This window comes from Peromyscus californicus, unplaced genomic scaffold, assembly GCF_007827085.1.
Source record: "Peromyscus californicus insignis strain IS unplaced genomic scaffold, ASM782708v3 Scaffold_9__1_contigs__length_137607984, whole genome shotgun sequence".
Lineage (NCBI taxonomy): Eukaryota > Metazoa > Chordata > Mammalia > Rodentia > Cricetidae > Peromyscus > Peromyscus californicus.
The window spans coordinates 72,297,392-72,325,386 of record NW_026294617.1 but is presented as its reverse complement, the minus strand read 5'-3'; the positions used below and the strand labels follow the sequence as shown (position 1 = coordinate 72,325,386).

General features: G+C 52.4%; 1 protein-coding gene across 2 annotated transcripts; it reads right to left on the bottom strand.

The window, feature by feature from the left end:
* Window positions 1-815: 815 nt before the first annotated feature.
* Window positions 816-25,913, bottom strand: Rorc (RAR related orphan receptor C). 2 transcript variants are annotated; one of them, XM_052731840.1, is made up of 11 exons: window positions 25,815-25,913; window positions 23,711-23,740; window positions 11,051-11,136; window positions 10,693-10,834; window positions 9,040-9,561; window positions 8,705-8,826; window positions 7,197-7,329; window positions 6,915-7,022; window positions 6,653-6,763; window positions 5,408-5,517; window positions 1,223-1,495 (listed from the first exon to the last, which is right to left on the bottom strand). In XM_052731840.1, exons 1-11 carry the CDS (start codon window positions 25,852-25,854, stop codon window positions 1,334-1,336), a joined length of 1,566 nt encoding a protein of 521 aa, XP_052587800.1. In that variant the 5' UTR covers window positions 25,855-25,913; the 3' UTR covers window positions 1,223-1,333. The 2 variants fall into 2 exon arrangements, with proteins under 2 accessions (XP_052587801.1, XP_052587800.1); XM_052731841.1 differs by lacking the exons at window positions 6,653-6,763; window positions 6,915-7,022; window positions 7,197-7,329 and having other exon boundaries at window positions 816-1,495.
* Between the last annotated feature and the right edge of the window lie 2,082 nt (window positions 25,914-27,995).

Here is a 27,995-nt window from a genome sequence, read left to right as displayed (position 1 = left end):
ACACACACACACACACACACACACACACACACACACACACACTTCCAGCTTTTAAACTCATTTTATAAAGAATGGCACAAGTAGGGGTTTATGTTTGCCTAGCTAAGCCCTTCCCCCGAGAGGAAAAAAATCTCCCTCCGTCTCCTCGGCTGCTTACACCTCCTAGGAGAGTCCACAGCTTTACAAAGCTGAGATAAGTTCAGCGCAAGATTATGGAGGAGAAACAGGTCCCTGCCTAGTCACTCCCTCATACTGGAGTCGGTGGCACACAGACACAGAGCAAGGGATGGGACTGCCCTCCTTCCTCACAGAGAGGGCAGGGTAGAGGCTGAGGTCAAGGGCATCCTCCTGGGTGCCGGTCCTTAGGTTTCTGGCTGGTCAGCGTCCAGTCCTCTGCTTCTCTTAGGGATAGCTCTTGGGACAGAAGACAGCTGGAGCTGGGATGGTGTGTTCTGGCATCCTGTATGGATTGGAACTCTTTCCTAAGCCCCTTAGGCTTCTCTGAGCTGTGACCGCAGGGAAGAGGTTGTGTCAGAGGAAAAGTATCTCCAGGACTGCGTCACGGCAGGCAGAGTTGCTCTGTGCTCCATCTCTGTGTGTGTGGATGTGTGGCTCTGATTAGACTGTGCTAACAGAGCCGACTCAGAGTGCACCCACGAGGTTCCCGTTCTAACTCCGCCAGTGATGCTCTTGGCCTCCACTGCTCCCTCTCTCCACACCCAAACCCTACCAAACCATTAGCCTGGCCCCTCATTTCCATCCCACCCTTCATCTTTACATATCCAGGTATTTTAGGTCCCAGAAAAAGGGCAGGGTAGCCAACAACTTCTTTACTGAACTAAGAAGGAGGGAGGCAGAAAAATCTCAAGGATCTGGATTCTTGCTTCTGACTGCTTGCCACCACCAGTCTCTGAGCTAGATCCATCTCCCCCAGCTGGAGAAATACAATGAGGTATTTGAAGGACTTCTGTGAGCTTTGGAGCCTAGAATTGAGTTCTCTTCATCCTGGTACCCAGATTTATCCCCCTGTCTGTTTGTTTTTAGTTCGACTTGTTTGTCCTACAGGCCTTTACATCCCATCTACCCCACACCTTCCAGAAGCCAGGGTGGAACTTATGGGAAATCAACCATAGCAAGCCTTTTCTCCATCGCCTGCTACTGTTGTTCTGCCAGGCAAGCCTGGGGGCGGGGGAGGGCAGAAAACAAGTCTCAGTGTTTGCTCACTCCTAGGGAGACCACCCTCCACAGAGCACAGGAAGGTGGATGCTGAGGGAATGGAGTCCAGGGAGACGGGCCTTCAGGCTGAAGGAAGTTAAGTTGTCTTTCCTCCAGGTCACTTGGTTGGCCCCTCAGGGGACTCAACATCAGTGCTGAAGAGTTCCTTATAGAGTGGAGGGAAGGCCGCTTGGACCACGATGGGGTGGAGATGCTGGAAGATCTGCAGCTTTTCCACATGCTGGCTGCACAGGCTCCGGAGTTTCCCTTTGGGTGGCAGCTGGGGATGGGTTAGGAGGGAATGAGGGTCAGTCCTTCAGTGCTACCACAGCAAAAATGTCTTCTTGCTGTTGTTGAGCTAGGAGAGCCCTCCCTGCTGCCTTCCCCCCACGTGGCCCCTGTGGAGCAGTCAGTCCCACTGGTGAGATGTATGTGTGTCTGGAGACAGAAGGGTAAGCGAGGACCGATATGAGACAGGTGAACCTGGTCTGGGTTCAGTTCTGAAAGTCACTTCTGTGCCCTCAGCACCATGCCTGGCTTAGCAAGGGCACACTTGAATGGTGGCCTACGTGGCTCTGCCTACCCCTGAACTGACTTTACTCCCACAGCTCTTTGCCTTGGTTCATGTTGTTTCCTCATCTGGAATGCTTTTCTAATTCTCTTTTCTCCACTGATTCTTCCCTTCTGGTGTTATCCCCGCCATCCCTTGCTGAGTTAGAGCCCTTCCTCCAGGCTTCCTTCTATGTACTACTTGCCACACTGTAGAAAAAGGACCCAATTTGTCTGCCTTCCTGCCCCACATTTCCTAAGATGAGGTCCCTCGGTCTTTCTCTCGCTAGGTCTCTTCCGGTCCCATTATAATGCTGGCATAAATATTCAACGACTGCTTGTTTGAACTGAACAGTTTCTAAGCAGGTACCCAGCACAGCAAATAGAGATCAGTCCAGTCAGCCTTCAGCCAAAGGAAGAGGCAGCAGCCCCTGGGACAGAGGCAGGGAGAAAGACCCAGACACCATCATGTCTATGCAACTGCGAGTACAACGAAGTGAGACTTACAAACGCCTCCTTCTTACCACCTCCCTTTCTTAGCCCAGCTCCCTAGGAAAGTACCAGTCAGGGAAAAGCAGCAGGGTGACTCCCCCACCTCTCTTGAATTTATTAGCCTTTTGTGTTTTAGTACTTTGAGTTTGCTGGGTTTCCATAATAATTTCTGTTATTCATTCAAAAGATAATTATTGAGAAACTTGGCCAATCTAGATGAGGCACGGTCGTGAGCTCTGATGTAACATCAGTGAATAAAAACTGTACTTTGATTAAATGTACACGGTAGCTAGGGAGTCATAAATGCGCTCTATGCTGCCTCACCACCTTTTGGAGGATTGCGAACCTCTAACTACAGTGGTTCCGTAAGGCTACAGGGGCGGTGGCCGTGTAGCTGTGTGTATTTGTGAGTACAGCCTATGGTGCCTCCACAGTGTGAAGCTGCCTGGGTTCTGAGAACATATTCCTGTTAGTACACAGTATACAACTGTGTTTAGTACTAAAGCAGGATGAGGGATGGAGTCCTTCTCCTGGTGGGTAATTGTTTAGGGAAAACCTCTCCTGAATGAAGGCATGGAGAAAAACAATTGGAAACAGGGAGGGAATCCCACAGGAGACAGCAGCAGGTACAAAGGCCCTGAGAGAGATGGGACCGGACATGGTATGTTGAAGGGCTAGCAAAGAAACAGTGTGGTCCGAGTCAGGAGCCAGGAGTGGGGCAAGGTCAGGGAGGAAGAAGGCAGGATGACATCATGGTCCCGTTGACCGTAGCATAGACTCTAGAGTTGAAGTTTTGGCAGCCACAGGAGGGTGGGGAACAAAAAAGGCAGGAGATGGTCTTGCCTCCTGAAAAGGGCCAGCATGGGAACGGAGGGAGTGCTGTGTGGCTCTGACATGGCAGACAAAGAGAGGGTAGGAAGTTGAGTTAGGAGTTTAATAGTCTAGCTGTGGCCAAGAGCTGGGGGTACGTCATAGAAGGTGTGATGTATTTTGAAAGTGGATCCTTCTGGGCATGGTGGTACATGCCTGTGATCTTAGCACTTGGGCGGTGGATGCAGGAGGATCACAAGTTCAAGGCCAGCCCTGGCTATGTGAGACCCTGTCTCAAAAAAAAAAAAAAAAGATACAAAACACACCAAGTGGATCCAAGCACATTTACATTCCAATTGCTTTCCCAGGTCTAGTCCCTCCCTCTTTTGTTGATTGAAGTTTACATTCCTCAGGAGAGACTGTTTGAGGTAATTTCTGTAGCTTAGTACCAGCACGGTGACTGTGTGTCACAAGGGCCTAAGAGAACGATTACACAAATGGATCCTTTACAAAGTAAATTCCCTAATGACGGCTCTGAATATGGCACGGGCTCCCCATTGCCTAGAAGCAAAGCCTTCACTCTTCCTGTGGTACTGGAAGTCTTCGCTGCTGCTGTTCCCCTAACGGTTTGCAAGCCTACCTTCTGCTACTCTCCTGCTTCACCAGTCTACCCCAGCTTCTAGCCTCACTTGTACAAAAAAAGTACCACGAGGATCAGGGAGACGGCTCAGTCAGTTAAGTGCAGGCCTTCAAGCAAGAGGACCTGAACTCAGTTTCCAGAACCCACATAAAGGAAACCAGGCAAAAGCTGGGTGTGGTGGCGCACGCCTTTATCCCAGCACTGGGGAGGCAGAGGCAGGCTGATTTCTGAGTTCAAGGCCAGCCTGGTTTACAAAACAAGTTCCAGGGCAGCCAGGGCTATTCAAAAAAAAAAAAAAAAACCTTGTTTTCAAACAAACAAACAAACACAAATTAAAAAAGAAAAGAAAGAAAAAGATAAAAAGAAAGCTGGGCAAGGTAGTTCATGCTTAAAATCTCGACATTTGAGATTGACAGGCAGATCTCTGGGGTCTCTCAACAGACATGAATGAATGAAAAATATGAAAAAAATATAAAAAGATGGCACCACCAAGGAATGATAGCCGAGGTTATCTGGCCTCTACAGGCATACGCACATACATGGGAATATGTGCCATGAGCCACCCTCCCTCTACATACTAGTTGGCCTCTTTAGAGTTCCACTCATCTCATTCCCCAAGCCTGGATCCCTGCCCTGCCTTCACGAATGCTTGCTGAAACCTCTATCTTTCATGGCCTCATTATCTTGCTTCACACCTTTTTAAGGAAACATTTATGTTCTACTCCCTTTACCTTCAAGTTGTGAAGAATGTTTACATTTTTTAATTTGTGTGTGTGTGTGTGTGTGTGTGTGTGTGTGTGTGTGTGTGTGTGTGTAGGTCAGAGGTCAGCTTGCGGGAGTTAGATTTTTGCTTTCACCATGTGGGTCCCAGGGATCAAACTCAGATCACCATGCTAGGCTTTGTGGCAAGTGTCTTTACCCGCTGAGCCATCTCGTCAGGCCCTTAAATTATTTTGAACCCCTGTCTACACCATAATTTTTCCAAAAGTGACCCCCATTTTTAGAGGGGGGGAGGTCTCATGTAGCCCAGGCTGGCCTTAAACTTGTTAATAGCTGAGGATGACCTTGAATTCCTGTTTGTCTTGCTTCCTTCTTCCTCCTGAGTGCTGGGAGTACAGGCACGCACCGCCAGTGTGTGCTTTCAAAGGCTTTTATAACATTCAATTAGGGGCCCCAGGGGATATTGTCGAGAGAGCACTGGGATTAAGATTTGTGTTATCAATTAATACATGTCACTGAAATCACTTTATTGTTACGGGAAGGTTTTAACCCTGTTTGATTATAGCTGCCTTAAGGATAAGAGACCTATCATCAAAAGCACTTTTTTAATCTCACTATTAAAATATCACACATTCTACTCCATATTAGAGTTATATCAGAAGGTATGCAAATCTCTTTACCCTAGATTGACATTTCTTCGTGGGGACAAGAACTGCATCTCTGTATCTTTCCACAGAGCTTTGTATAAGCAGGTGCTGGCTAAGTGTTGGCTATATTAAACCGAATTGCTCCCTGGAGGTCTCTTACAACTCCAGGCTAACTTTCCATCTCTCTGTACATGGGAACAGTTGTTCCTGCTGTCCTCACTGCTGTTGCAAACCCTCTGAAACAACACAGCACTCCAGCACTCCCTCCGCTGCTCCTGGAGACCCCGGAACTGCCTGTGGGTCTTGTCTCCTCCAGCCTATGAACTGTTCCTACCTTGGCGAGGAGGCCTTGGCGATGAGTCTTGCAGAGATGATGGTGGAAGGCCAGCTCCAGATTGTACTGCAGATGCTCCACTCTCCTTTTCTCTTGGAGCCCAGGTCGGTCTGAAGGAAGGGATGGGACCAGAGTGAAACGGAAACAACACCAGCAGTCTTGCCCAGCAAAATGGTGTCATATATCTTTTTTGGAGAGGCCCTCTCAGTTGAGTGTGTGTGTGTGTGTGTGTGTGTGTGTGTGTGTGTGTGTGTGTGTGTGTGTTGGTTTGATAGCAGCAGAGATGGGACTTTGGGCCTGTCTAGCTAACTACTAGGGAAACTGTAGTGATGAAAGGGGCGGGGACTGTTAGCCTCCCAACTCCAAGCAACCCCACAACCTGCTCTCTCACGTAGCTCATTCAATGTCAGGCACTAGATTTCTGTCATGGAGGTAAAATGTTGGAAGAGAGCTTCCCCATTCCTACAAGAGTGACTCAGGTGACCTCCTGATGTTGTCCAGGTAGGCACCAAGGCCTCTAAAGTAGTCTGTGGCTCTCTTTCAACTCCTAAACTACCTCTGCCTTTACTTCCCTCAAATACCCAGAAGTCATCTATAAAGTCTTGCTTCCGGCTTGAGGCCATGTTGGCAGAATTGGAAGACTTGTACTACTAATTAACAAACCCAGAGCAGCAGGCCCACTTTCCTAGGTCCTGTGGATGTTTAGTGTTCAGCTGGCTTGGCCCAGATGCTCTAGTCCAGTGGAGTGGATCTCCAGAGCCTTACCGCCATTGCAGGCATTCTGTCTCAAAATGAGCTCACACCAAGACATCATTCTTAACCTTAATGGCTCAATCTGGAGGTGGTGGTTAAAATTTCGGATGCAGCCCGGATGAGTTACATCAGAACGTGAAGTGGGACCCAGGCACTCAATCAGTTCTCAGAGCTCCCCAGGCAATTACGATGCTGCAAAGGAGTCACTGCCAAACACTGACCAGTAGATTAATGTCTTCTGGGGAGGTGGCTCATTTCCTCCCAAGCTCCCTTCTCCCTGCTCCTACTGCCCCGTGTTAGGCTGCTCTTGTTCTGTCTTAAGGTTCCTCTGGATGCTTTAATCTGTTTCATTTTACAGAAGCAGTGGGGCAGCGCTCATTTTGCTATTTCAAGCCCTCTCCCAGATTTAGCCACATCCGAAGGCCTAGGCTCCCCAAGAGCTGCTGTGTCCTAGCCACTAGAGTACCCTTTCCCAGGCCCAGCCACACTCACTGGCATTGATGAGAACCAGGGCTGTGTAGAGGGCAATCTCATCCTCAGAAAAACGCAAGGCACTGAGGAAGTGGGAAAAGTCGAATATGGAGCTGATGAGCTCGCTGCAGCCTGCCAGAGCGGAGATGAAGAGAGTAAGCATGGTAGCTGGTCTCCAAGGGCACCACCCTTTGGGCATTTAGAGCAGGGGGACCATCAACCCTGTATAGAGGCTTTAGAGAGGATGGGCATCAGGAACTTCTCATTTCCCCCTGCCCCTCACCCAAGGCTCGGAACAGCTCCACGCCACCATATTTGCCTTCAAAAAAGACTGTATGGTTGTCAGCGTTGTAGGCCCGGCACATCCTGACAAGCACAACTTCCATTGCTCCTAGATAAGGGGGAGAGAGATGGGTGGGCAGTGTCAGGCCAAGCCAGGAACTGACTCCCCCAGGATCCTGGCTTCTTTAGGCCGCCCCTCGCTCGCTCGTCTCCCAGGCTTGCTCTGTTTCCATCCCCAGCCCATGCTTTCCTCCCGTCCCAGGGTCTGCCCATCCCAGGGCACCTGCTTTCAGTAGTATGATCTGGTCATTCTGGCAGAGCTCCATGAAACCCGAGAGCCGCTTGGCAAACTCTACCACATACTGAATGGCCTCAGTGAGGTGGTGGGCACAGCGTTCCCACATCTCCCACATCGACTGCAGGGACAGAGGAGGAAACCTGTGATTCTTCCAAGTCCCTGCACCCCCATAAACTGCAGGGAGTTGGTTCTATGTTTCCGTGTTTCAACCCTCAAGCCTATTAGCACAAATGTACCCAGGGCCAATTCCTGTCAGTGGGTTCCACTTACTGATACTGCCGCCCCCCAGGCTCAGTATAGGGAAACCTGGAGAGGTATATAAGGGATGAAAACTTCTAATTTCTTAACTCCAAGCTACCCTCTTCCTGAAAACCTGGTCTTTCATGAAGCCTATTCAATGTTAGGAGCTAGGATTCTGTTATGAGCAAGAAAAGGTTGGCTGAGAACTCCCCAGACTCCTACAGAGTGACTCCAGATAGGAGGTGGTGTCTTTCCTGAAACATGGTGTAGAAATGGAAACTTTCTGCTGCAGTGGATAAAGGGAAACCAAACAAGGTACGGTTTCACTTGCAAACAATGTACACATTGTTGCTTGCTGCTCCCCAGGAAGAAGGTCTCAGTAACTGAGAGATGCGAATGTGAAGTGCCAGCTGATGTCAAAGTCGCTGGTATCGTCAGAGGGCGACAGAAGGGGACAGCAGATACAGTAGAGCCCTCAGATTTGAACTTGACTTTGGGTCTATCACTTTGTGATCCTGAGCACCTCTCCTTATTGTAAACGCTATTCTCAGAGGTCAGTTGTTGGGAGGGCTGAAGATGATCTCCCATATATGTCTAACCTTCGACATGGTGATATGACATGGTTATCTACAAAGTTCACACCTGAGAATCAGTTTTAAAAAATCTCATGTTTTAAAACCAGGTGTGGTGCATACCTTTAGTCCCAGCACTCAGGAGCTAGAGGCCGGTGAAGTTCAAGACTAGCCTGGTCTACAAAGTGAGTTTCAGGACAGCCAGGGCTACTCAGAAAAACCCTGACTTGGAAAAAACAAAAACAAAACAAAACAAACAAACAAACAAACCCTCACAGTTGTGGACTGGGCCACATTTATCACTGTCTTTAGGCACATGTAGCTCACCGTCTGCAGGTTGGACATACTTCATCAAAGCCTCTATTACAAAGACTGACAAGAAAGGGTATTCAATAAATGGCCCTTAGATACTGGTTAGGGTCAGTTACTGATGGAGCATGAAAGGCAGTGTGGCAAGGTCTGGATGGATGAGGAGGCAGGTTGCTAGCTGGGTAAATTTCGATAAGCAGGAGCTAGGGCAACATTCTCATCTAGCTGCTAGGGTATAGACAAGACACCCTTGTTGGCCAGCCTGTCTGTGATACCCTACTGCCCCCCTACCTGTGCAAGTAGCCATCCCTGGGCTCTTCCGGTGTGTGTGTGGCGTGATGCCCTCCCTTCCCTCGTGTCTCCTGCCCTCACCTTCCTCTGGTAGCTGGTCACCTCCTCCCTGGAGAAGAGGTTGGTGCGCTGCCGCAGCAGGTCCTCCAGTCGCAGCTGGCAGGTCTCTCGGTAGGACTTGCAGACGTTCTGTACCAGGTACTCTGGGGCCGGACGAGGAAGGCACAGCTAGATTGCAGCCAGTTCCCACCCTGACTCTCCTAAAGAGGCTCTCCCTGGTCTACCCTGCTCTGCCTCCTCCCTTGACCCTTTGTCCAGAGCCCCCTAGTTCCTTAGGACTAACGTTTGGTTACAAGGGGTGCTGGGGAAAGTTCTTCCCTCGTTTTTCCCACCCATCACCCTTCCCAGAGGCTCACCTATGTCTGTCAGAGAGGCATACGGTGCCTCCGGGGCACTGCAGAAACTGGGACTGTAGTGGCTGTCTGGACCCTGTTCTGCTTCCCCAAGCTCAGGGTGCCTGGATCCCTCAAAGGGAAGTCCACGTCTTCCAGAAGTAAGCTGGCTGGCTGTGCTATAGATGTTGTCTCTGCCTTCGGCTTTCCCTCGCTCTGGGCTGTACTCAAGGTGGCAGGAGGCTCCTTGGACCTCTGTTTTGGCCAAGTTGTTGGAATATGGTGGCCCAGAGCCCGAGGCTTTCAGGAGGCCGGGGGGACAAGCGGAGGCCTCAGGTAGGTCAGGTGAGGCGCCCAGGGGTAGCTGCCCATCTGGGAGCCCCAACGTGTATGTGAGGGTATCTGCTCCATGGCCCCCTGCTGGAGGAGTCTTGGCCACTTGTTCCTCCTGCTGCTGCTGCTGCTGCTGTTGCTGCAGCAGTTGCTTCTGCACTTCTGCATGGAGACTGTCCCTCTGCTTCTTGGACATTCGGCCGAACTTAACAGCTGAAGAAGATTCGGGAATCAGTACAGGGCAGGGTCCACAGGCACACAAATCTGACCCTAAATTGGATCTCTCCAGCTCTGTCTGTGAACTTTCTTTTGGGGAGCTGAGGCTCCAGGCTTCTCCCACACCTGGTTCTGTTCCCTTTAGGATCCAGTCTTTCCATATCTCTAGCAAACTCTTTTGAGTCCTCAACTAGATGCTAATCATGACAGAAACCAAGCACTGAGCTTAGGCTGGGGATTCTGGTCTCCTGAGACTGGCGCTGAGGTGGGGGCTGAGTAGGGGGCCTCAGGCTGTATTGGGGTCAGCGTGCCTGTCTGGGAGGGCTGGAGGAAGAGAAGGGCTGTGAACACAGGTCTCCCTGTGGTCAGGCCTGCAAGCTCCCTGGTGACCTAGATACTCACCACAGCCCAACCCAGGCTCCGCGGCTTCTTCTGAACATCCTCTTCTGCTCTCTTTCCTGCCTTTTCGCTCCCCCAACCCCTCCCAGGTGTGGGGGCACAGCCCTTGGCCCCGCCTGCCCCTTTGCACCCCTGCATGTTTCCTTTCGCTTTGTTATTTTGAGCACTGAAAAGTGCTGACAGGTTCCTTCTGGCTCCTCCTCACCTCATGCGGCCCCCCCCCCCCCCACCACCCAGGGCTCCTTCTGCGGTGAGGATGGTGGGTAAGGAGGGTGGATAAGACCCTAGGAACACCACACTCCATCCCCCACCTCCTGGGTCATTCTCAGGCCAACTCTGATGGTGTTCCCAGCCACGATCCTGTGTCCGAGGATGGCTACACAGGAGGGAGATGGAGCTGAGCTCGGGTAACAAGTAAGGACAGGGCAGGAGGTAACAGCGTGGGAACTGGATGGGAACGAGGCCAGGAGAAGGCAGAATGAAGAGAATTCGTTAGAGGAAGAGGAGACAAGAGAAGTAGGATATTGGTAAAAGTTTTCAGGAGCAGAGCCTGCAGTTGAGACCCTGAAGAGCCTTGGGGACCCTCAAAAAGATGAGGCAAAGGGCTACGGGTGGAGGAACGGCCAGAGGCCCCTGGCAGGGGGTTTCTGCAGGCCAACTCTGACTGGCAAGAGGCAGGATACCCCTGGAGCGTGCAGGGACTCTGGGGACCTGTCCCCACACCCTCACCGTCTCGAGACATGCCCAGAGCCAGGCACTTCTGCAGGCGGCAGTGTTGGCATCGGTTCCGACTGGTGCGGTCGATGGGGCAGTTCTGCTGACGGGTGCAGGAGTAGGCCACATGACACTGCTGGCTGCGGCGAAAGAAGCCCTGGGGAACAGAGACGGCTTATCCCGCCCGGGCCGCGCTCAAGGTGCGCTGGTCCCAGGACTTCCCACATCTGGGGCCCCGCCAAACCCCCCCAACCCCCGCTGCATAATTGCGATTGACCTTGCGGCCACTTTCCCACACCAAGACAAGGTCCCCCTCCCTCATGCTCATGACCCTCACCAAGTGTGCGTCTGCAGACCAGTTCCTGCAACTCACCTTGCACCCCTCACAGGTGATAACCCCGTAGTGGATCCCAGACGACTTATCCCCACAGATCTTGCAAGGGATTACTTCGATTTGTGCTGGAAGAGAAAGAGGGGTTAGGCTATTTTTTCTGGATTCCACTACCATGAACCTGGGGTGCAGGCGCAGGTGTCCGGTGCTTCTCCCACTTCTCCAGTGGGCTCCAACATGCCCTCTTGCATCAGAAAAGGGGAAGTGAAGTGATAGATGCTTCTCAGCAAAGGGTCTGAGGAGGCTGCGCTTTTGTTCACAAAGCAGCTGGAGCTGTATCAGCTTTTATGGAGGCAGAAAGCAGCTGTGAAGAGGCCACCTGCTTATCCCTTCAAGTTGAATATCTCCAGTGCCCTCCCTCCCAGCCCCCATCCTGTCGAGAGCCAGAGGAGTCCTTCATAACACCTGCTTCCCGCCCAAGGGGCTTCCTTTGTGCCCCCTCCCCCCTACTGAGCTTTGGCTCCCATGAACAGAGTACGGGGCATGGCAAGAAGATGAGGTACACTGGGCACTAGACAGAGATGTCAGTCATTCTTGGAAGAGAGGGAAGGCCACCCAGGGGCAGGAACTGAGGGGGACCAGTATAGTGGGGTACAGAGAGACTAGGAAGAAACAGGGATGGAGCCTGGAGAAGGGCTCAACCCAGCTTTGCTGATTGCCCAAGAGCCCAAATAGGGTTTCCAGGCTCTTGGCCCCAGAACCAGCATGAGGTAGTGCTCCATGTATAAGCCTGCAAGAGGATATACAAAGGCATCTGTGTCCATCCGTGAGAGCACAGTCCATGACTGTTAAAACCACCTCATCCACCTGTTCCCGTCACAGATGAAGAACTAGCTTGCTCAGGCTCACACAGCTGGTTTGCTTGAGTGCTGGGCCTACAGCCCCACCCTCCTGAACTGTTCATTACATGTTAGGTGCAGGGCTTCTTGACCTGTGTGAAGGCATACGTATGTGTATGTGTGTGTGTGTGTATGTGTGTGTGTGTGTACAGATGAAAAGTATGTGTGGCTTGTTGGACATGATAGCACATGCCTTTGATCCCAGCGCTAGGGAGACAGAGGCAGATAGATCACTGTGTGTTCAAGGCCAGCCTGATCTACAGATCAAGATCCAGGCTAGCCAGGGCTACATAGTGATTTTTTGTCTCAAGAAAAAAAAATAAGGAAAGGAAAGTATATGTGGCCTGCGGATTTACGGTAAACTGTACCAGCACACTTGTATATATTTGTTAGGTAGATCTTCCTTACTGGTCACTAAAACCCAAGTTTTTTGCCAGGTGGTGGTGGTGCACACTTTTAATCCCAGTACTCAGGAGGCAGAGGCAGGCAGATCTCTGAGTTTGAGGCCAGCCTGCTCTACAGAGTGAGTTCTAGGACAGCCAGGGCTACACATAGAAACCCTGTCTTGAAAAACCAAAAACAAACAAAAACCAAAAACCAAACCAAAACAAAGAACCAAGTTTTCACTCGCACTGAATTCACTCTCAGTCCTGCCTGGTCACCCTCTGCTGCGGCTGCGGCTGCTCCCAGGTTGCTTTCCTTTGCTCTGATTATCCCTGTCAGTCCCTACAGTTTTCTGCAGCATTTCAAGGGTCACCAAGAGGCTTTCTCTAGTCCTTCCTTGAAAGGGAGCTAGATGAGCTGGGTGTGGTGGCATGCACCTTTAATCCCAGCACTCAGGAAGCAGAGGCAGGCGGATCTCTATGAGTCCGAGGCCAGCCTAGTCTACAGAGGGAGTTCCAGGACAGGCACCAAAACTACACAGAGAAACCCTGTCTTGAAAAAACCAATCAATCAATCAATCAATCAATCAATCAATCAACAAACAAACCAACCAGACAAAACAAAAGAGCTAGAGGGCTGGGGACTCAGCTCTACGGTGGAGCATCATGCATGAAGCCCAAACTCAATCTGCAGTTCTTTGGGGGATGGAGAGAGAAGGTACAGCAGCTGGGTAAAGCTTGGAATCCCAACCACTCTAGATGTTTCCAGCAGCTAAGGATTCGGTGGGTGGTGGTGGTGGGGTGCCTCTTCTCACCATCATTGACCTCTGGTTTTCTCCAAATGGAAAGGCTAGAGCCGGAACAGGCCACAAAAATGGTCTAGAGTGAAGCCCCTTCTCGTCTGGGACATGTTTCCCACACTAGGGACAGTGTGTCTCATGGACAGCAAATTCACACCTCTGTGAGCTCACTTCCAGCCTGGGCCTGGTGCCTGGTCTCATGTGAGCCTGCTAGCTGGGTGGGGCTGCACATCCCTAAAATTCCAGCACTTAAGAGGTGGAAGCCAGAGGATCAGGAGTTCTAGACTACCCTTGGCTACATAGTGAGTTCTTGGCTAGCCTGAACTATGCAAAACATGTTTCAGAAAACAAAACCACACATAGGCCTGCTGATTCCAGGGAGAGAGGTAGACCGTGATGTGTCCACCACTTCCCAAATATCCCATCATCCGTAAACCATGATCTTCTCAAGCTAGCCTAGAACTGGGTCAGATTAAGTAGCTGTCTCTTAAAGGGACTGGCCACATGAGTGTCTGAAATCCTTCAACCAAAACTCAGTTCTTTGTCCCACCCCCAGACATACTTGCCACCCGCCAACTGCACGGTAAGCTGTGGCCACCAGACGGCAAGTGTGCTTTTCAGATTGTTTCCTGTAAGTTACAAGCTTTGGAGGGAAGAGAGAACAAGAGGGGACCTGGGTGCCTGGAAGAGGGATGGAAAGTGTGGGGGCACGCACACTTCCAGTCACAACACTCTCAGCCTCAGTTCTCTTGGCAGCGAAGGAGGGTGAAAGTAGAGTTGCCTGTGGTGCAGGTCACACAGTAGTTCTGGGGGGCACCGTGGAGGATCAGATCATTACAGGTTGTTGCTGTCTGAGATAAAGCGAATCCATGGGCATGGCAGGCAGGCCGGAGCACGCTGGCCCACGGGCCTCGCTCCTACCTAACACCTTCTTTTCTCTCTACTGTGGTATATCTCTCTCTGGTGGCCCTAAGACCAGAGAGGGGGGAAACCAACATAGGTCACCCAGAAAAGCAAGTGGTAGGGAGATTAGGCCAAGCCACAGTGGGAACTCAGGCCCTGGCCCAGCAGGCAACCACAGGCCTCCCTACCTCTTCCCTTCTCCAAGAGCCACATCCGTGTGCGTGTGTACACTGACCGCACGGATGACCCCAGTCACACCTCCCTGTCCCATACTTGACCCACGGTCGGTCCTAGCCCAGGAACCTTACTGCAGTGTGACTAAGACCCTGCCTGTCTTAAGAGATTTGGCCGGTCAAGGACGGTGAGATTTGGGGGCTGTGGGAGCCCTGGACCCCAGCTACCAGCCCAGCCTCCCCTCTAAATTCCCATCATCCGTCCAGGGCAGTGGTCCACAACGAGACAGACACACAGAATCGGAGCTCTCCGTGTTAGACTCTCTAGCCAAATGAGTAGAAGACTAAGAGGTTCGGGACTGGGGAAAAGAGTCAGTTAAAGCAGTAGAGAGAACAGGAATAGAGGGAAGCCCCCGCTGTGCCCGGCCCTCCCCTTAACCAGGCCTCTTGACTTTCTCTAGTACTGCTTCCCTACACCTGCACTCCTTTTAGTACCATCCACCCCAGACACTTAAACATCAAAGAAGTACGTGTGTGTGTGTGTGTGTGTGTGTGTGTGTGTGTGTGTGTGTGTGTGTGCGCGTGTTCACGTGTGTGTATATATGTGATCTGGGGAAGAAAGGAGGGAAGGGCTGGTAGGGAGTTGGTGAGAGGAGCTGAGAAACACCGTCCACAGCCAGCCTTTAAGACTCACAGGGTGAGCCAGTCCCTGAACCCAGTTTGGGGAGGGGGAGCTGAGTAATCACAGGATTACTCAAACTGTTGCCTGGGAGCCTAGTCTGCCAGGAACTTACCATCTCAGGGCCCAACGGTGCCAGGAACTGGAGCCAATCAAAGGTCAGGAGCCCCTAGCCCAGCTCCTGCCCCATGGCTCCCACAGCAGCCAAACACTGCTGACATGCTTTCTTAGGATTTTTGTGTCTTGCCTGCTGCTCTCTCATTGCGCCTTTCTCCCGAAGGTCATGAGAAAGAACACCTTCCAGCGGGGCAACCTCAGCTGTCAGAAAGGTGGGGCAGGAGGGTTGCCATGAGTTGCAGGCTAGCCTGGGGTAGAGTTTGAGGCCCTGTTTCAAAAAAACGACAACAAAGCCCTCCGATTTCCATTCTCACAAAAGTGAAAATGCCTGGTGCAGGCCAGTGATGATGGAGCAAGCTGGAGGTCTTGTTGAAATATAGGAGCTGGAGCTGCTGATGGAGCTCAGCAGTGGAGGGCTTGCCCAGTATTCACAATGTTCTGAGTGCCATGGCCCAGTACCACAAAACAAAACAAAAGCAGGTCTTTGTTTAAGCAGCCCACAGCGGGGCTTGGGAGAACCTATACTTTAATGAGCTCCAGGATGGTTGCCTCTTTGCCTGGAGACTATACTTGGAATAGTAAGATTTTAGTCCCTCTGGTCACTTTTGTGCCAGGCTGCTCCTCCTCCCAAGGGGTCAAGGTTGGTTTGGTGATCTCTTCCCAAGCCCATTCCTTATACAGGCCAGCTCCCCCAGTTTATCCCTGCACCTTCCCTACTAACGTAATGTGAAAACCATAACTATGATGCTTCAGCCCTGGGAAGCTCCCGGGGGGAGCATCTTAGAACCTCCCACTAGGAGAAATAAGGTAGAGGCAAGCACCTCTGCCTCCCACCTCCTCTACTCTCACCCTGCTCACAGCTGCAAGATTCATTGATAGTGCTTTTTGACTTTATCCAGAGCTGGGCCCTGGGTCCTGGCCAGGTGCCTAGCCACAGAGAGGAAGTGGTGGGAACAGAGAGGGGCTGCAGCTCAGGGGGTTCTCACTCCAGAAGCCCCAGTTGCAGGGAAGGAATGGTCTGGGCAGAGGCATGCTAGAGTTCTCTCTTCTGTTCCTCTCTCCTTCTTTCCAACCGATACTGAGTAAGGAGGAATAATAACGAAAGCTGTAAACACTACCTGAATTCTTAGTGTATGCCAGGCTTTACACTGTGTGTGTGTGTGTGTGTGTGTGTGGTGCTGGGGACAGTACCTAAGGTCTCACGAATGTAAAACAAGCACTTTATGAACTAATCTATTTCCTCAGCCTCTTTTTTTTTTAATTATTATTACATTTATTTGCTGATTGTACATGCACATGTGCTACATGCCACAGTGGATGTGTGGAGGTCGGAGGACGGCTTTACAGGGCTCGGTGATCTCCTTTTACCATGTGGGGCCTGGGGATTGAACTCAGGGTATCAAACTTGGCAGCAGGCGCCTTTATCCCCTGAGCCATCTCACTGCCCCCTCTCTCCCTTCTAAGCAGGGTCTCACTGTATGCTCAGGCTGGCCTGGAATGCAAGATCTTCCTGTTTCGGCCTCCTGAGTGCTGGGATTGTCGATGGGAACCATCACACGCAGCTTTTAAAAATTATTCATGGATTGTTATACTGCAAGTGTGCGTGCTATCTCTACATGTGGGCACACATGCCACAAGTCGCACGGGGTGGTCAGAGGAGAACTCTGTGGAGTCAGTTCTCTCCTTTCACCTTCACTGGGGTTCCAGAGACTGAACTCCAGTTGCCGAGATTGCACAGCAAGGTCCTATAGCTTTGGAGCCACCACGTTGTCCTTGGGATTCTTCACATACACTTTTAATGACCACAACAATCCTGTAAAGTAGGCTCCACTAATATTGTCCCCATTTTACAGTTCAAAAAAACTGAGGCCTCGTAAGTGACTAGACCAAGCTTATACAGCCAGAAAAAAAAAAAGGCAATCAAGGAGTTTGCATCTGGGTCTGGGTAACTGGAGACAGAGTCCTCAATCATTAAGCTGTATCCCCTGTGGAGGATGAGATGCCTAAGTATACCAAAGAGAGTGGGATGGACTAAGGTCATGGGCTGCAAGGTGAACAAGTGTGAAATGAGAGGATAGTGAGTTAGGTGAGGAACAAGCCAGGACTCAAGCCTAGTACAAAGACAGCTAGAGAGGTAGACAGAGGACAGCTAGAGAGGTAGACAGAGGACAGCTAGAGAGGTAGACAGAGGACAGCTAGAGAGGTAGACAGAGGACAGCTAGAGAGGTAGACAGAGGACAGCTAGAGAGGTAGACAGAGGACAGCTAGAGAGGTAGACAGAGGACAGCTAGAGAGGTAGACAGAGGACAGCTAGAGAGGTAGACAGAGGATAGCTAGAGAGGTAGACAGAGGATAGCTAGAGAGGTAGACAGAGGATAGCTAGAGAGGTAGACAGAGGATAGCTAGAGAGGTAGACAGAGGACAGCTAGAGAGGTAGACAGAGGACAGCTAGAGAGGTAGACAGAGGACAGCTAGAGAGGTAGACAGAGGACAGCTAGAGAGGTAGAGGATAGATGGATAGATAGATAGATAGATAGATAGATAGATAGATAGATAGATAGATAGATATAGGATAGGGAGAGGATAGTTGGACGAATGGATGGATGGATGGATGGATGGATGGATGGATGGATGGATGGAGACCATGCCCCAGGCCCAGCTTTCCTCAGTGGTTCTGGCTGGCCCCTGCACCCTTTATCTGCTTCTCTAGAGCGGAAGTCAGAAAACTTGCACACTCCAGCAGAGCTCCTGCCCACCGCCCCTCTGGAAGTCCGCAGCTCCTTTAGGGTATGGACTAGGCTGTCCCTTCTTAGGCCTTTCTTTGCAGAAATGAATGAATGGCTGGATGAGAAAGAGGAATGCACCCCTTAGCTTAGGCCCCTTCTCTCTCCACTGAGACCACACAGCTCCAGTCGGCGGTCCCCTGTGTACCACAGCCTGTCATCAGCCTCACTCCTTTCTTAGCTCTCAGTTCCTCTAGTTTCTGCTGGAAACCAAGGTGGTGGTTGCCACCACAGGGCCAGGAACCACTGATCTACCTGGTGGGCATGCCCCCAGCCCAGGCAAGCCCTCATGAGAATTTTCTACTGACATACCTGATCCCAGAACTGAAAAACTGGTGACGCTAAAACTCAGGTGGGCGAGGGAGAGACGGGTTTTGCAAAGCCATGAAAGCAAGCCAGCCACACGAAACCCCCTCTTACTGCCCCCGCCACCCCCACAGTCTGGGACAGGGGAAAGGAGAGGAAAGACAAGAACTCAAAGAAAACAAGCGGTGTTTGGGGGAGGGGATGAATCACCAGGAGGAAGCTCTGAGGAGTGGGAACCACACTCAGCAGCTTCCCCTGCCTCCAGGGCAGTGGCTCTTCCCCTGGGCACCTCTGCTGCCCCTGGGAGGCCAGCAGACCCAGAAACACCTGGCTGTAGCACTGAGGCTCCGCTTTATTACTGTCCCGCTCCCAAATAGAGATCTCTACTCTTTGAGTCTCTCGGAGTCTCAGGGAAGAGGCTATGTTGTCGCACTACCAGGAGCGGAAATTAGACCTCAGGAAATACTCATGGGGACAGGAGTGAGACCCCAGGTTGTCTTCCTTAGAGAGCACTCATCTTGGGGGGAAAGTCCCTGTCCCTGTTGCTTTGAGTCAGCAGCACAGAGCAGGGGAGGGGTGAGTGAGCCCCTGTTTAGGGATAGCAGTTATCAATACACATTTTCATTGTGATGGGACAGATGGAAGCTTGTCCCATTCTAGTACCCTGAGCCTGAGGCAGGTGGGGTTTCGGCTGGAAAGGAGGAGAAAGGAAATGAGAAGGCTGTAGGGGTGATACAGGCAGGCCCACAGGGAGCAAGGCTCATGGGGGTGCACTCCTATAATCCTAGCATTTGGGAAGCAGGGGTAGGCAGGGCAGAAGTTCAAGGTCATCCTCAGCTGTATGGTGAGTTCAAGTCCAGCCTGAGCTATATGAGCCTTGGTCACAAACAAGCAAATAAACAAACAAAGCCAAATAGGGCCATGGGATGGCTCGGTGGGCAAAATCGTTAGCTACAAAAGTCTGACGACATGAATTCGATCCCCAGAACTCTAGGGGAAGGAATCAGCTACCAAAAACTATCCTATGCCTGCCACATGAACTCTATGGCACTTGTAATTCACACACACACACACACACACACACACACACACACACACGATGCTGGGGATTTGGAGTTCTTTATGGTCCACTGCTCTGCATTATCATGGCTGGATTCAAGGAAGATGACAGACATGTGACCTCCCACTCTTAGACATCCTGACTACTCAGTCCACATTGACCAGCTCCTAATAGTAAGCTGGCTGGGCTATTCACCCCTGGCTGGTGGCGGCGGCAGTGGGTCTGTTTAGTTATGAGACACCCTCCAGTTTCTTTACCATCTCCCTCGTGTCTGTGCCTTAGAACCTGTGGCCAGTGGTCTCTGGGCATCTTACTCTATGGCAATCCTGGTATTCCTCCGTCTGGACATCAGTCACTCTGTAACCTTTAATCCATCACTTATTTCCTAGGTTCCTTCTGTTCCTTGTTTCTCTGGCCTTGCTCTTTGGTGTGGCATGGTCCCAAGCTGGTGGCAACTGGCACTCAATAGGGTCAGAAAGCTTGTGTGTGTGTGTGTGTGTGTGTGTGTGTGTGTGTGTGTGTAATGCAGAGTTGCCCAAGTGTCTCCCTCAGCCACTGTTGGGAACTTCTGCCCCTGCTTGGGCATGAAGTATGCAGAAACATGACATCCCAGGGCTGACTGGTGGTTTGGAGCTGTCTCTGTGACGTCCAGGGAAGAGTCTGCAGCTCCTACTCCCATCATCAGGACCTTTGGCTCTTCTCCCAGTCCGCCCGTCCCACCAAGGCTCCAGCCCCTGACCTGGCTGGGGTCCTGCCCCATGCATGCAAGTGGTGATACCAACTTGACCTGCTTTCCTTGTATGTTATGGGGAGGGGGGCGGGTAGATTCTCTTTCACCCTTGGGGGTACCTCATTTGGGGACAAGGGGTCTCTCTTGGTCCAGGGTTCTTAGAACTGGGAGACTCTCCATGCTCGGTTTCGTTGTGAAAGTCAACGCTTTTGTTTTGTGGCCGGAGCCCAGAGCCCGGTGGCTTGCCTCAGGTGACCTGCTGCTGGAACCTGCTCACTAGACTTTCAGTCCGTGGGTCTTTCCAGGACCCAGAATGGCCTCCTTTCTGTGGCTTGTGGAAAGACCCCAGGCTGAAGCTGGGGCTGCCTCAGGCCTCAGGTTACAGGCCTCAGGGTTACAGGCTTCCCTTTTCCTCATTCGCCCTGGACTTTGAGAAGCCTTCTGGCTTCCCTTACATGAACATGGAGGGTGGTCTGATTTGCCCACATTGCTCAGCTGGAAGACAAATGGGCCCCAGACATCTGCCCAGCAGCTGTCAGCCCATGGTTCCAAACAGGGAATGGAGTGAGGCCAAGGGCTTTCTGCTCCCATCTCTATTTGCCTCAGATGGGCAACTGCACCTGGAGGCACATGTAAGTGCATACGTAAACACACACATACACACACACACACACACACACACACACACACACACACACATACACACACACACAGAGCATTCCCACCGTGACCCAGTGTGTGTGTGTGTGTGTGTGGGGGGGGGCTGGTCAGGCAGATTGGAGGTTCTGAGGCCTAAACGGTGATTTCTGACCCCCACTGCCTTCTAACCTCAGTTTACTGTGACTCCTGCTTCAGGGCACAGCAGCACCTGTGTTTGGAGGCACAAAGAGAAACTCTTCCCGGGGAGCTAGGAAGGTAAGTTGAGTCCTGATGACTACCAACCTCCACCAGCTCCCAGGCCCCAGCTGTGAGCTCTTGAGTGATTCACTCCCCTCCCTTGGTCTTGGTCTCTTTTGTGAATCTTTTGTTGTCCATGCTGGACACCATGGGTATGCTCAGTCTTCCTAGAACTTATGGCAGGAACTCCTCAACCATTTGTTTACCACTGCTGCCAATGAAGCTGCCTCTGGGAGAGAAACTCCCTGGGGACTCCACCCATCTCCCAGCAGATCTCAACCTTGGCTGGGACACACCCTGCCAAGGAGGCACTGTTTCCAAGACACCCCTCCTATTCAGTAGGACCCAGGCTTCCCCAGGTGGCCCATTCACTTACTTCTCATGACTGAGCCTAGGCTTGTCGGTCTTGGCTCCCTGTCCTCCTCAGTAGGGTAGCCCAGGACAGCGCACAGCTGGCAGTGGAGGTGGGGTGAAGCCCTCTTAGCGGCGCCTCAGCCCGCAGATCTGCACAAAGCTCTCCCCCAGTGTTTCTGGGCAGGGGGGGCGGTTAAGCTCTGCACCACACAGGTGGCCAAGTGACAGCCCCCCAGCCCCCAGAGGTGCACTGTGTATGATGACAGGCACCCCACGTGGCCAATCTGGGTCTGGGGCAGTGTGTGAGGGGCGGGGCAGCCAATCACAGGGGGCGTTGGAAAATTCCAAAACCACAGCCACAGCCGTGGTAAAAGCTGTTTCCACTCGCCAGGGCAGTTCTAGCTGGGGAGCTTCGTGGAGCTCATGGGCACAGGCTGGGCTCGAAATCCCCTCTTCCTGAGCACCCCAGGGCCCTCTTCCAGGTGACACACCAGGGGTAGGGATGTCCCAGAGGTAAGTCACAGAATATCTGCCTCGGGTGGTGTCATGTGGCACTGAAACCCTGTGGACTGTCAATAGCCATACCCAGGGTGGTGTAATCAGGAGACGACTGACCCTCACCACACCCACACTGCTCCTCCGCACATGATGCTACCCTGGGCTGAGGAAATGACAGTGGTAGTATCATTAGGCAAGTACCCAAGACTCTGTAGGACGGGTTGGTTGGTCCTTCAGAAAGGCCTTTAGGAACAAGACTGCTGGACTGGAACACAGCTAGTGAGCACCACCACCCTTGTCCTCTTAACCATAGTGCTTAACTCAGTGCGGGGAATGAATGACTCAGTTCTGTGTGGATTATGTAATCCCCACAAAATACTTGATGTGATAGCTACCATTTCAAAGACAAGTAAGGGGAGACACAGAGAGGTTAAGTAACCTGCTCAAGGTCACACTGGTCGAGAATGGTCGAGTGGACAGGCAGAGTGACCTCAGGTCCACTTGAGGGACATGGGGGTTTTATCTGGTTCAAGTTTGCCTTTGAGTGTGTCTCAGGCTGGCCTGTCTCCTGGGACTCGAGTTTCTCTGTAGGTTTTGTTGGTGTGAGGTTTCTTACTGATGGGTCCCTTCATTTTCCAGTCTGCTCTGTGGGGGTGCCTCAGCGTTGGAGGTTCCTTTTCTGACCCTAGTCACTAGACTGACTCCCTCTTGGTCTGGGTGTGGCCCCTGAGTTTCTCATCTTGGACGCCTTTCTTGAGGTATTTCACTTGGGGAGCAGTTTATATTTCCTTGGCCTGGGGTCAGGGAGAGGATCTCAACATTTGGGTCAACCCCCTTGAGAGGTCTTCGATCTTGCTGGAACCCTCAGCTCTTCAACCAGTACAAGCCTCTCTCTGCTGGCTTGGAAGTTGCGCATTGGATTGGTGAGGGTGGCCAGCCTGGACCCTCATGAGGACATTCATAGTGGGGACTAAAAGGGCAGGAGGCATGGCTGGAGGCTTGGTCCTTCCCAGTTCCCACTGCTCCAAAAGTCCCTTTTTCCCCCCCAATGTGGTCCCTGGTCTCCTCCCCCAGCTTGTCTTCGTCATTCTGACTCGCTTTCCTCCCCGGGGGCCCTGCTCAACATTTCCGTGGGGCCCTGTGGCTAGTGGCACATGAAGCTGATCAGGATTGTGCTGAGCCAAGCAGCCCCAACTCCCCAGGAGGACAGAGTATCCTAGCTAGCCCCAAACTCAGGGAGGAGGGATGCTGGGACACAAAGGCTGCAGATGGCTTTGGCACTGGGAGGAAAGGGTGGACCAAGAGTATGTTATCGAGGTGTGGAGGTTACCTCCTCTGATGAGACGGTCATCATCAACTTGATGACCACGCTTGTGTAAGTCTTTTTTTCCAAGGTGCTCCCAGCCTGCCGGGCAGGACTTTGGTGGAGTGGACGGACACACTTTGTCGGGGAATAGCCTGTCTCTCTGTGGCTGGATTGGGGGTGTTACAATGGCCTGAGAGAAGATGCTTACTTGCAAGTGTCCATTGGGAAGTCTTTCTGGAACCCTAGTCTCCTCCTTACATACTTTAGTCTCAGGATTTCAGGACCCCAAGAAACAAAGTCCCTGTCCATTCTTTCTTACAGAGACCAGGCTTCCTGCTCTCTAGTTCTGCAGAGCCTCGATCCAGGCTTGCTCACACCTCAGAACGTGTTAACCACAGAGATGAACACACCAAACCTGGCTCTGCCACCACAAAGCCTTGGGCACGCTCCTAGGCCTCCCATTGTGGCTGCTGAGTTCCGAGGCTGGGGTGGCCTTAAACCTCCTCTCTGCTCCAGCCCTGGCAGCCTGAGCCTCTGTCCAGCACCCCGCCCACCTCTTTCCACAGTTCCCCTTTTCTTTACACTGCTTGTTACTTGACACTCTTTGGGCTCCATTTTTTTTTCTTTTTTTTTTTTGTCCCTCACTGTCTTGGACTGTAGGTCTTTTCCTTTGGACCTCATCTCTTGGGCCTTGTGATCTCGGCCTGCCTGTTCCACTTGTGTCCAGTCCTGGGCCTTTCTTGTACTCATGCCTCCTGAACTGAACTGTTTCTCTATCCCCAGTACCACCTTCTTGGCCCAAACCCCTACTCACAAGTATGAGTCTTCTTTGCAGCCAACAGCTCTGTAAAGAGAAGAGAAGGAAGGGGCCAGTCAACAGTTGAAGACATGGTGGTGGTGGGGGGCGGCCGGGGCCCAGACTTCCCCAGTTACTGGCTCCCACCCTACCCCACTTTTTTCTTAGCACTGCCTGGCCTCTGAGACGAAGCTGGGCCCCCTCAGCAGTGCCCATCTCTTTGCCCTTTGGCCACACTGGCTCTCTTCCAGGTCCTGAAAGTGCCCAGCTCCTCTCTGCCTCCAGGACTTCCCCATGCCACTCTGCCTTCCTCCCACCCCTTCGTCTCAGACGTCTCTCTTCCTCTGGAACAGCCGCCCATGCCCTCTCCCCTGCCCTGGGGTTTGTTCAGTCAGCACCATGCGTTGTTTCCTGGCACTTGACGTAACAGCCAGCTGCCCTAGGTGTGTGCCATGGTCCCTTGTGGATTGCAAGCCTGTCTTGAGGCAGAGCTACTATCTGTCTTGTTCAGCTTGCTATTCTGGGGACACCCAGAACCCTCTGGTATCTGGTGCATTTGAAGTACACAGATATTCTGCACCCAGAGTTAAATTCCTGTGGGAATGCAATCTTTCGGCTGCTTATCTGTGCCAGGAAGCGCGAGGGAGTTGCAGGCGTGTGGGGATGGGTGGTGGAAGAGGAAGACAAGGGGGAGAGAGCTGTGGACAGACCCTCTCTAGCTACCTCTGCGGGCTTCACTGGCCCCCACGCCTGCAGAGGAGAGAACCCTTTTCCTGGCTATTCTGCTCTGGGCCTAGGTCTGGGTGGAGATCAGGCAGTAGGTGGCCCAGGGTGGTCCATAGAGGTTTGTAGAAACACTCTGCTGTCCAAGGAAGCAGCTGCTGAGGCGGGTAGTCTTGGCTACTGCATGCTTACAGGGTTGTTCATGCATGCTCTCATTATTTGGGGAACACCTAGAGAGGGAGCCCTTGGCAAAAGAGGCTTTCTTGCCAGACCTCTATCCCATTTCCTAAATCCACACAGTGCCCAGGGCCAGTTGTTTTGTCCCAGAAAGCCCGTTAGCCCTGCCTGCAATGTCCCTAACCTTTGACTCAGTTCTGTTACTTTTTGCCTCCTGCGGACCGAGACTGACACATGTCCCTCTGCCAGGAGATGCACCCTGCCCCCGGACTTCCCGCATTTCATTGCCATGATGGCCAGTGGGGCCTAGTGGTCTGGCTCCCCGGGGTTGGGGAGGGGAAGGTCTGCCCAGAGAGGGTGTGGCTTCATGCCATGCCCACCTCCCTGCTAATCCTGTCTGGTCCGACTCAGTTTCCTCCCTGACGTGGCATCCTGTCAAGCCTCCAGCTTTTGCAGTTCTGAGCAGTCCTGCATGGAGGCACTCCCCTTGTTGGCCCCAGGGACCTTTCTCTAGGTGGCCCTGGAAGCTGGTAGTTCTGTCACTCACTCTCCCTAGGTTCCCAGCTGACAAGCATGGTGTGTGTGTGTGTGTGGGGGGGGTGTCCTGATCTGAGGGGCTCCCTCCTCACATGGTTGGTGGAGCCAAGGACTGTTCACGCTGTTCCTTCCTGTGCTCCACAGGTGCCTCCCACTCTGCAGAGATAAAGCTCCTGGAACAGGTTGGAGGAAAGTGTGGCACTGCTGGGCTGGAGCAGCTGGAAGGGTGCAGTTGGGCCTTCCCCACGCCCCTCCCAACCCCCCCCCCCCCCCCATGACGGCAGACGGGGTACTCCAGTGGTGAATGAACGGGGAGGTGGAGAGGGCTGCCCTTTGAGTCACTACTGCCCAGGGTCCTGTGGCAGGGAGAGGCCTGCTCATGCCTGGGAGCCAGCCACATTCCCATCCTTTCTCTGGATCTAGCCTCCCTAACACAGCTTCTCCTTCCTGCCCCCTCCAACCTGGCTCTTCCTTCTTGACTCCTCTGTCTTCCCAAGTCTCCTGCAGTTACCTCAGCCCTTCTTCCTGCTTGCCCTACTTTTATATGAAGACTTGTCCTGTCCTACCCTTCTGCTCTCCTCTGCCAAGCCTCTCCAATTCTTTCCCAGTCTCTTCCCATCCCTCCTCTCCTCTGGGCCTCCTGGAGGTCTCCTCCACCTGCCTGCAGGGCTCTAGGGCCTCTTACCCCGAGATGGTCGGTGGTGTCTCTGTGGGGCCCTGTCCATGGGGTAGCTCCCTTGGTGCCGTCCTTGCTGCCCTGGCTGCCCAGGAGGGCAGGGAGCAGGGCCCAGGGGAGGGAGGAGGAGGGAGAGGGAGGGAGCACCTGGCCCGTCAGCAGGCAGGGGAAAGGAGTGGCTGGCAGAGTGTCCTGGCACGAGGAGGGCACTGAGGGAGGGAGCAGTGGATCGGTGGCTGTAGTCTTGAGGAGAAACAGCTAGGTGAAAGGGGGCTGGCATTTATTGACTACCTACTGTGTGCTGAGCCCCTTGCCAGGCCTTGTCGGAAAAATCAGGATTGTGGTTTTTGGAAACCCACACCATAGCCTCTGCAGGCAAGTGTGATTATTCACAATCATGAATCCATTGTTGCTCAGAATAGAGAAGACTTGCCAAGGACTTCACAAGGGTCATTTGTGATTGAGCTGAGATTTGAACCCAGGTCTTCGTGACTTTTGAGCAGACTAGGACAGGTGACAGAATAGCAAGAAGGGTAAAAGAGGAAGAGTGAAGAGAAAAGACTGTGTGTGTGTGTGTGTGTGTGTGTGTGTGTGTGTGTGTGTGTGTGTGTGTGTTTGGGGGGGTGCCATGGACTCTGGTCCCCAGGGTGAGGTCAGATGTACTTTTCTGCATGTTGGGTTCCTGGAGCACATGCCTACTTTGCCTCGATCTAACTGCATGCTGCCCTCCTCTGGATTTCCCTGGCTTCTAGGTGCTTCCCATACTCCTGGAGGGGTGGAGGGTGGGGGGAATGTGTGGAGAAGGAGGAGCAAAGTGGAGAGCCAGGGGAAGAGAGAGGAGGGGAGAACGGAAGATAGGAACAGCATTGGACCGACAAGTTAGGAGGAGGGGACCCCCCACACACACACTCCATTTCCCCTTCTCCCCCGACTACGCCTGTTCACATGAAGGCCTGCCTGCACTGGAGTCTGAGGAGGGTCAAGAGCCATGGCTTCTGTGGATATTGGATGCCACAGTTCGGCGTGGCCGCCACCCAGAGTTTGATTAGCTGGGCCTGGCTTTCCTGCTTACCCAACAGCCCCTGGCTAAGGGCCAGGCTGCAATCAGGAGGCTCCCAGCCCCTCCTCCTGCTCTCTCCAGCTGGTAAACAGCAGAGCAGGAGCCAGCCACGCCAGGGCCTCGTGACTCGCCCACTCCCTCCACCTGGGCACGTGGCACCTGGCGTGGAAAGGGCAGGGAGCTGTCACTTCCTTCTCCACTCTTGCCTGTCCTTGGAGCTTCACACTCTGCAGGCACCTATGTCTCTGGGGAGTTGAGTTTCCTAAACCTCAGGAACAAAGAGGAGGAGAAATCGCCTTTCTGACTCCTAGGGTGACTGATAAGGGCTTGGGGAGTGAAACAACATTTGAGGGACTTTGAGGCTCTGACTATTCCCATATCCCTTGTGTGTGTACATGTTCATGTGTGTGTACACATGTGTGTGGATGTGTGTACACATGTGAGTGTGCGTGCCTGTGTGGAGGCTAGAGGTTGACATCTGGTGTCTTCCTCAGTCCCTCTCTGTTTTTTTGAGAGAGGGTCTCCTGGAACCTGGAGCTCACCATTTTGGCTAGACTGACTGGCCAATGAGCCCTAGGGAGCTGACTGTCTCCAACACTCCGTTGTTGAGACTACAAGTGCCGACCCCCCCACTGTACCCCTGTTTTATTATGTGGGTTCTGGGGATTGAACTTAGGCCTTCGTGCTCTTCTGGCAATACTTCACTGCCTAAATCATCTCCTCAGACTCTCCATGGCCTTTGGTAAACACGGGCCCATGTATACTTCTCTGCTCAGAACAGGAAGCCAGCCTGGAGAGCTTTGAGGTAAGAGGCAAAATTCTGGTACCGGCACCCCACCTAGGACTCTACCTAAGAGCAGAGCCAGAAAGAGGCAGGAGGGAAGGCTGGGGCGTTAAGGGGATGGGGACCTTCCTTGTTCATGCCTACCCCAGAATTACCCCTCCTGCTTTTTCCTGTGCTCCCGCAGGATTCTCTTTCCCTGTCCATCACTCTTCAGTTCCCTGTGCCTTACCAACTCCCCTGCTTTTTTGTTTCTTATTTTTATCTAATTTTAATTTTTTATGTGTATGGGCGTTTTGCCTGCAGTTTTGTCTGTGCACCATTTATGTGCCTGGTTTACTATGAGGAC

Excerpts from the sequence above, each read along its gene's own strand:
- Rorc (XM_052731840.1), bottom strand. The coding sequence starts at position 25,854 with ATGGACAGGGCCCCACAGAGACACCACCGACCATCTCGGG. Across the intron at positions 9,562-10,692 it reads TCTGGGCATGTCTCGAGACG|CTGTTAAGTTCGGCCGAATG; the intron begins GTGAGGGTGTGG and ends AATCTTCTTCAG. Across the intron at positions 7,330-8,704 it reads TGACCAGCTACCAGAGGAAG|TCGATGTGGGAGATGTGGGA; the intron begins GTGAGGGCAGGA and ends CTGTCCCTGCAG.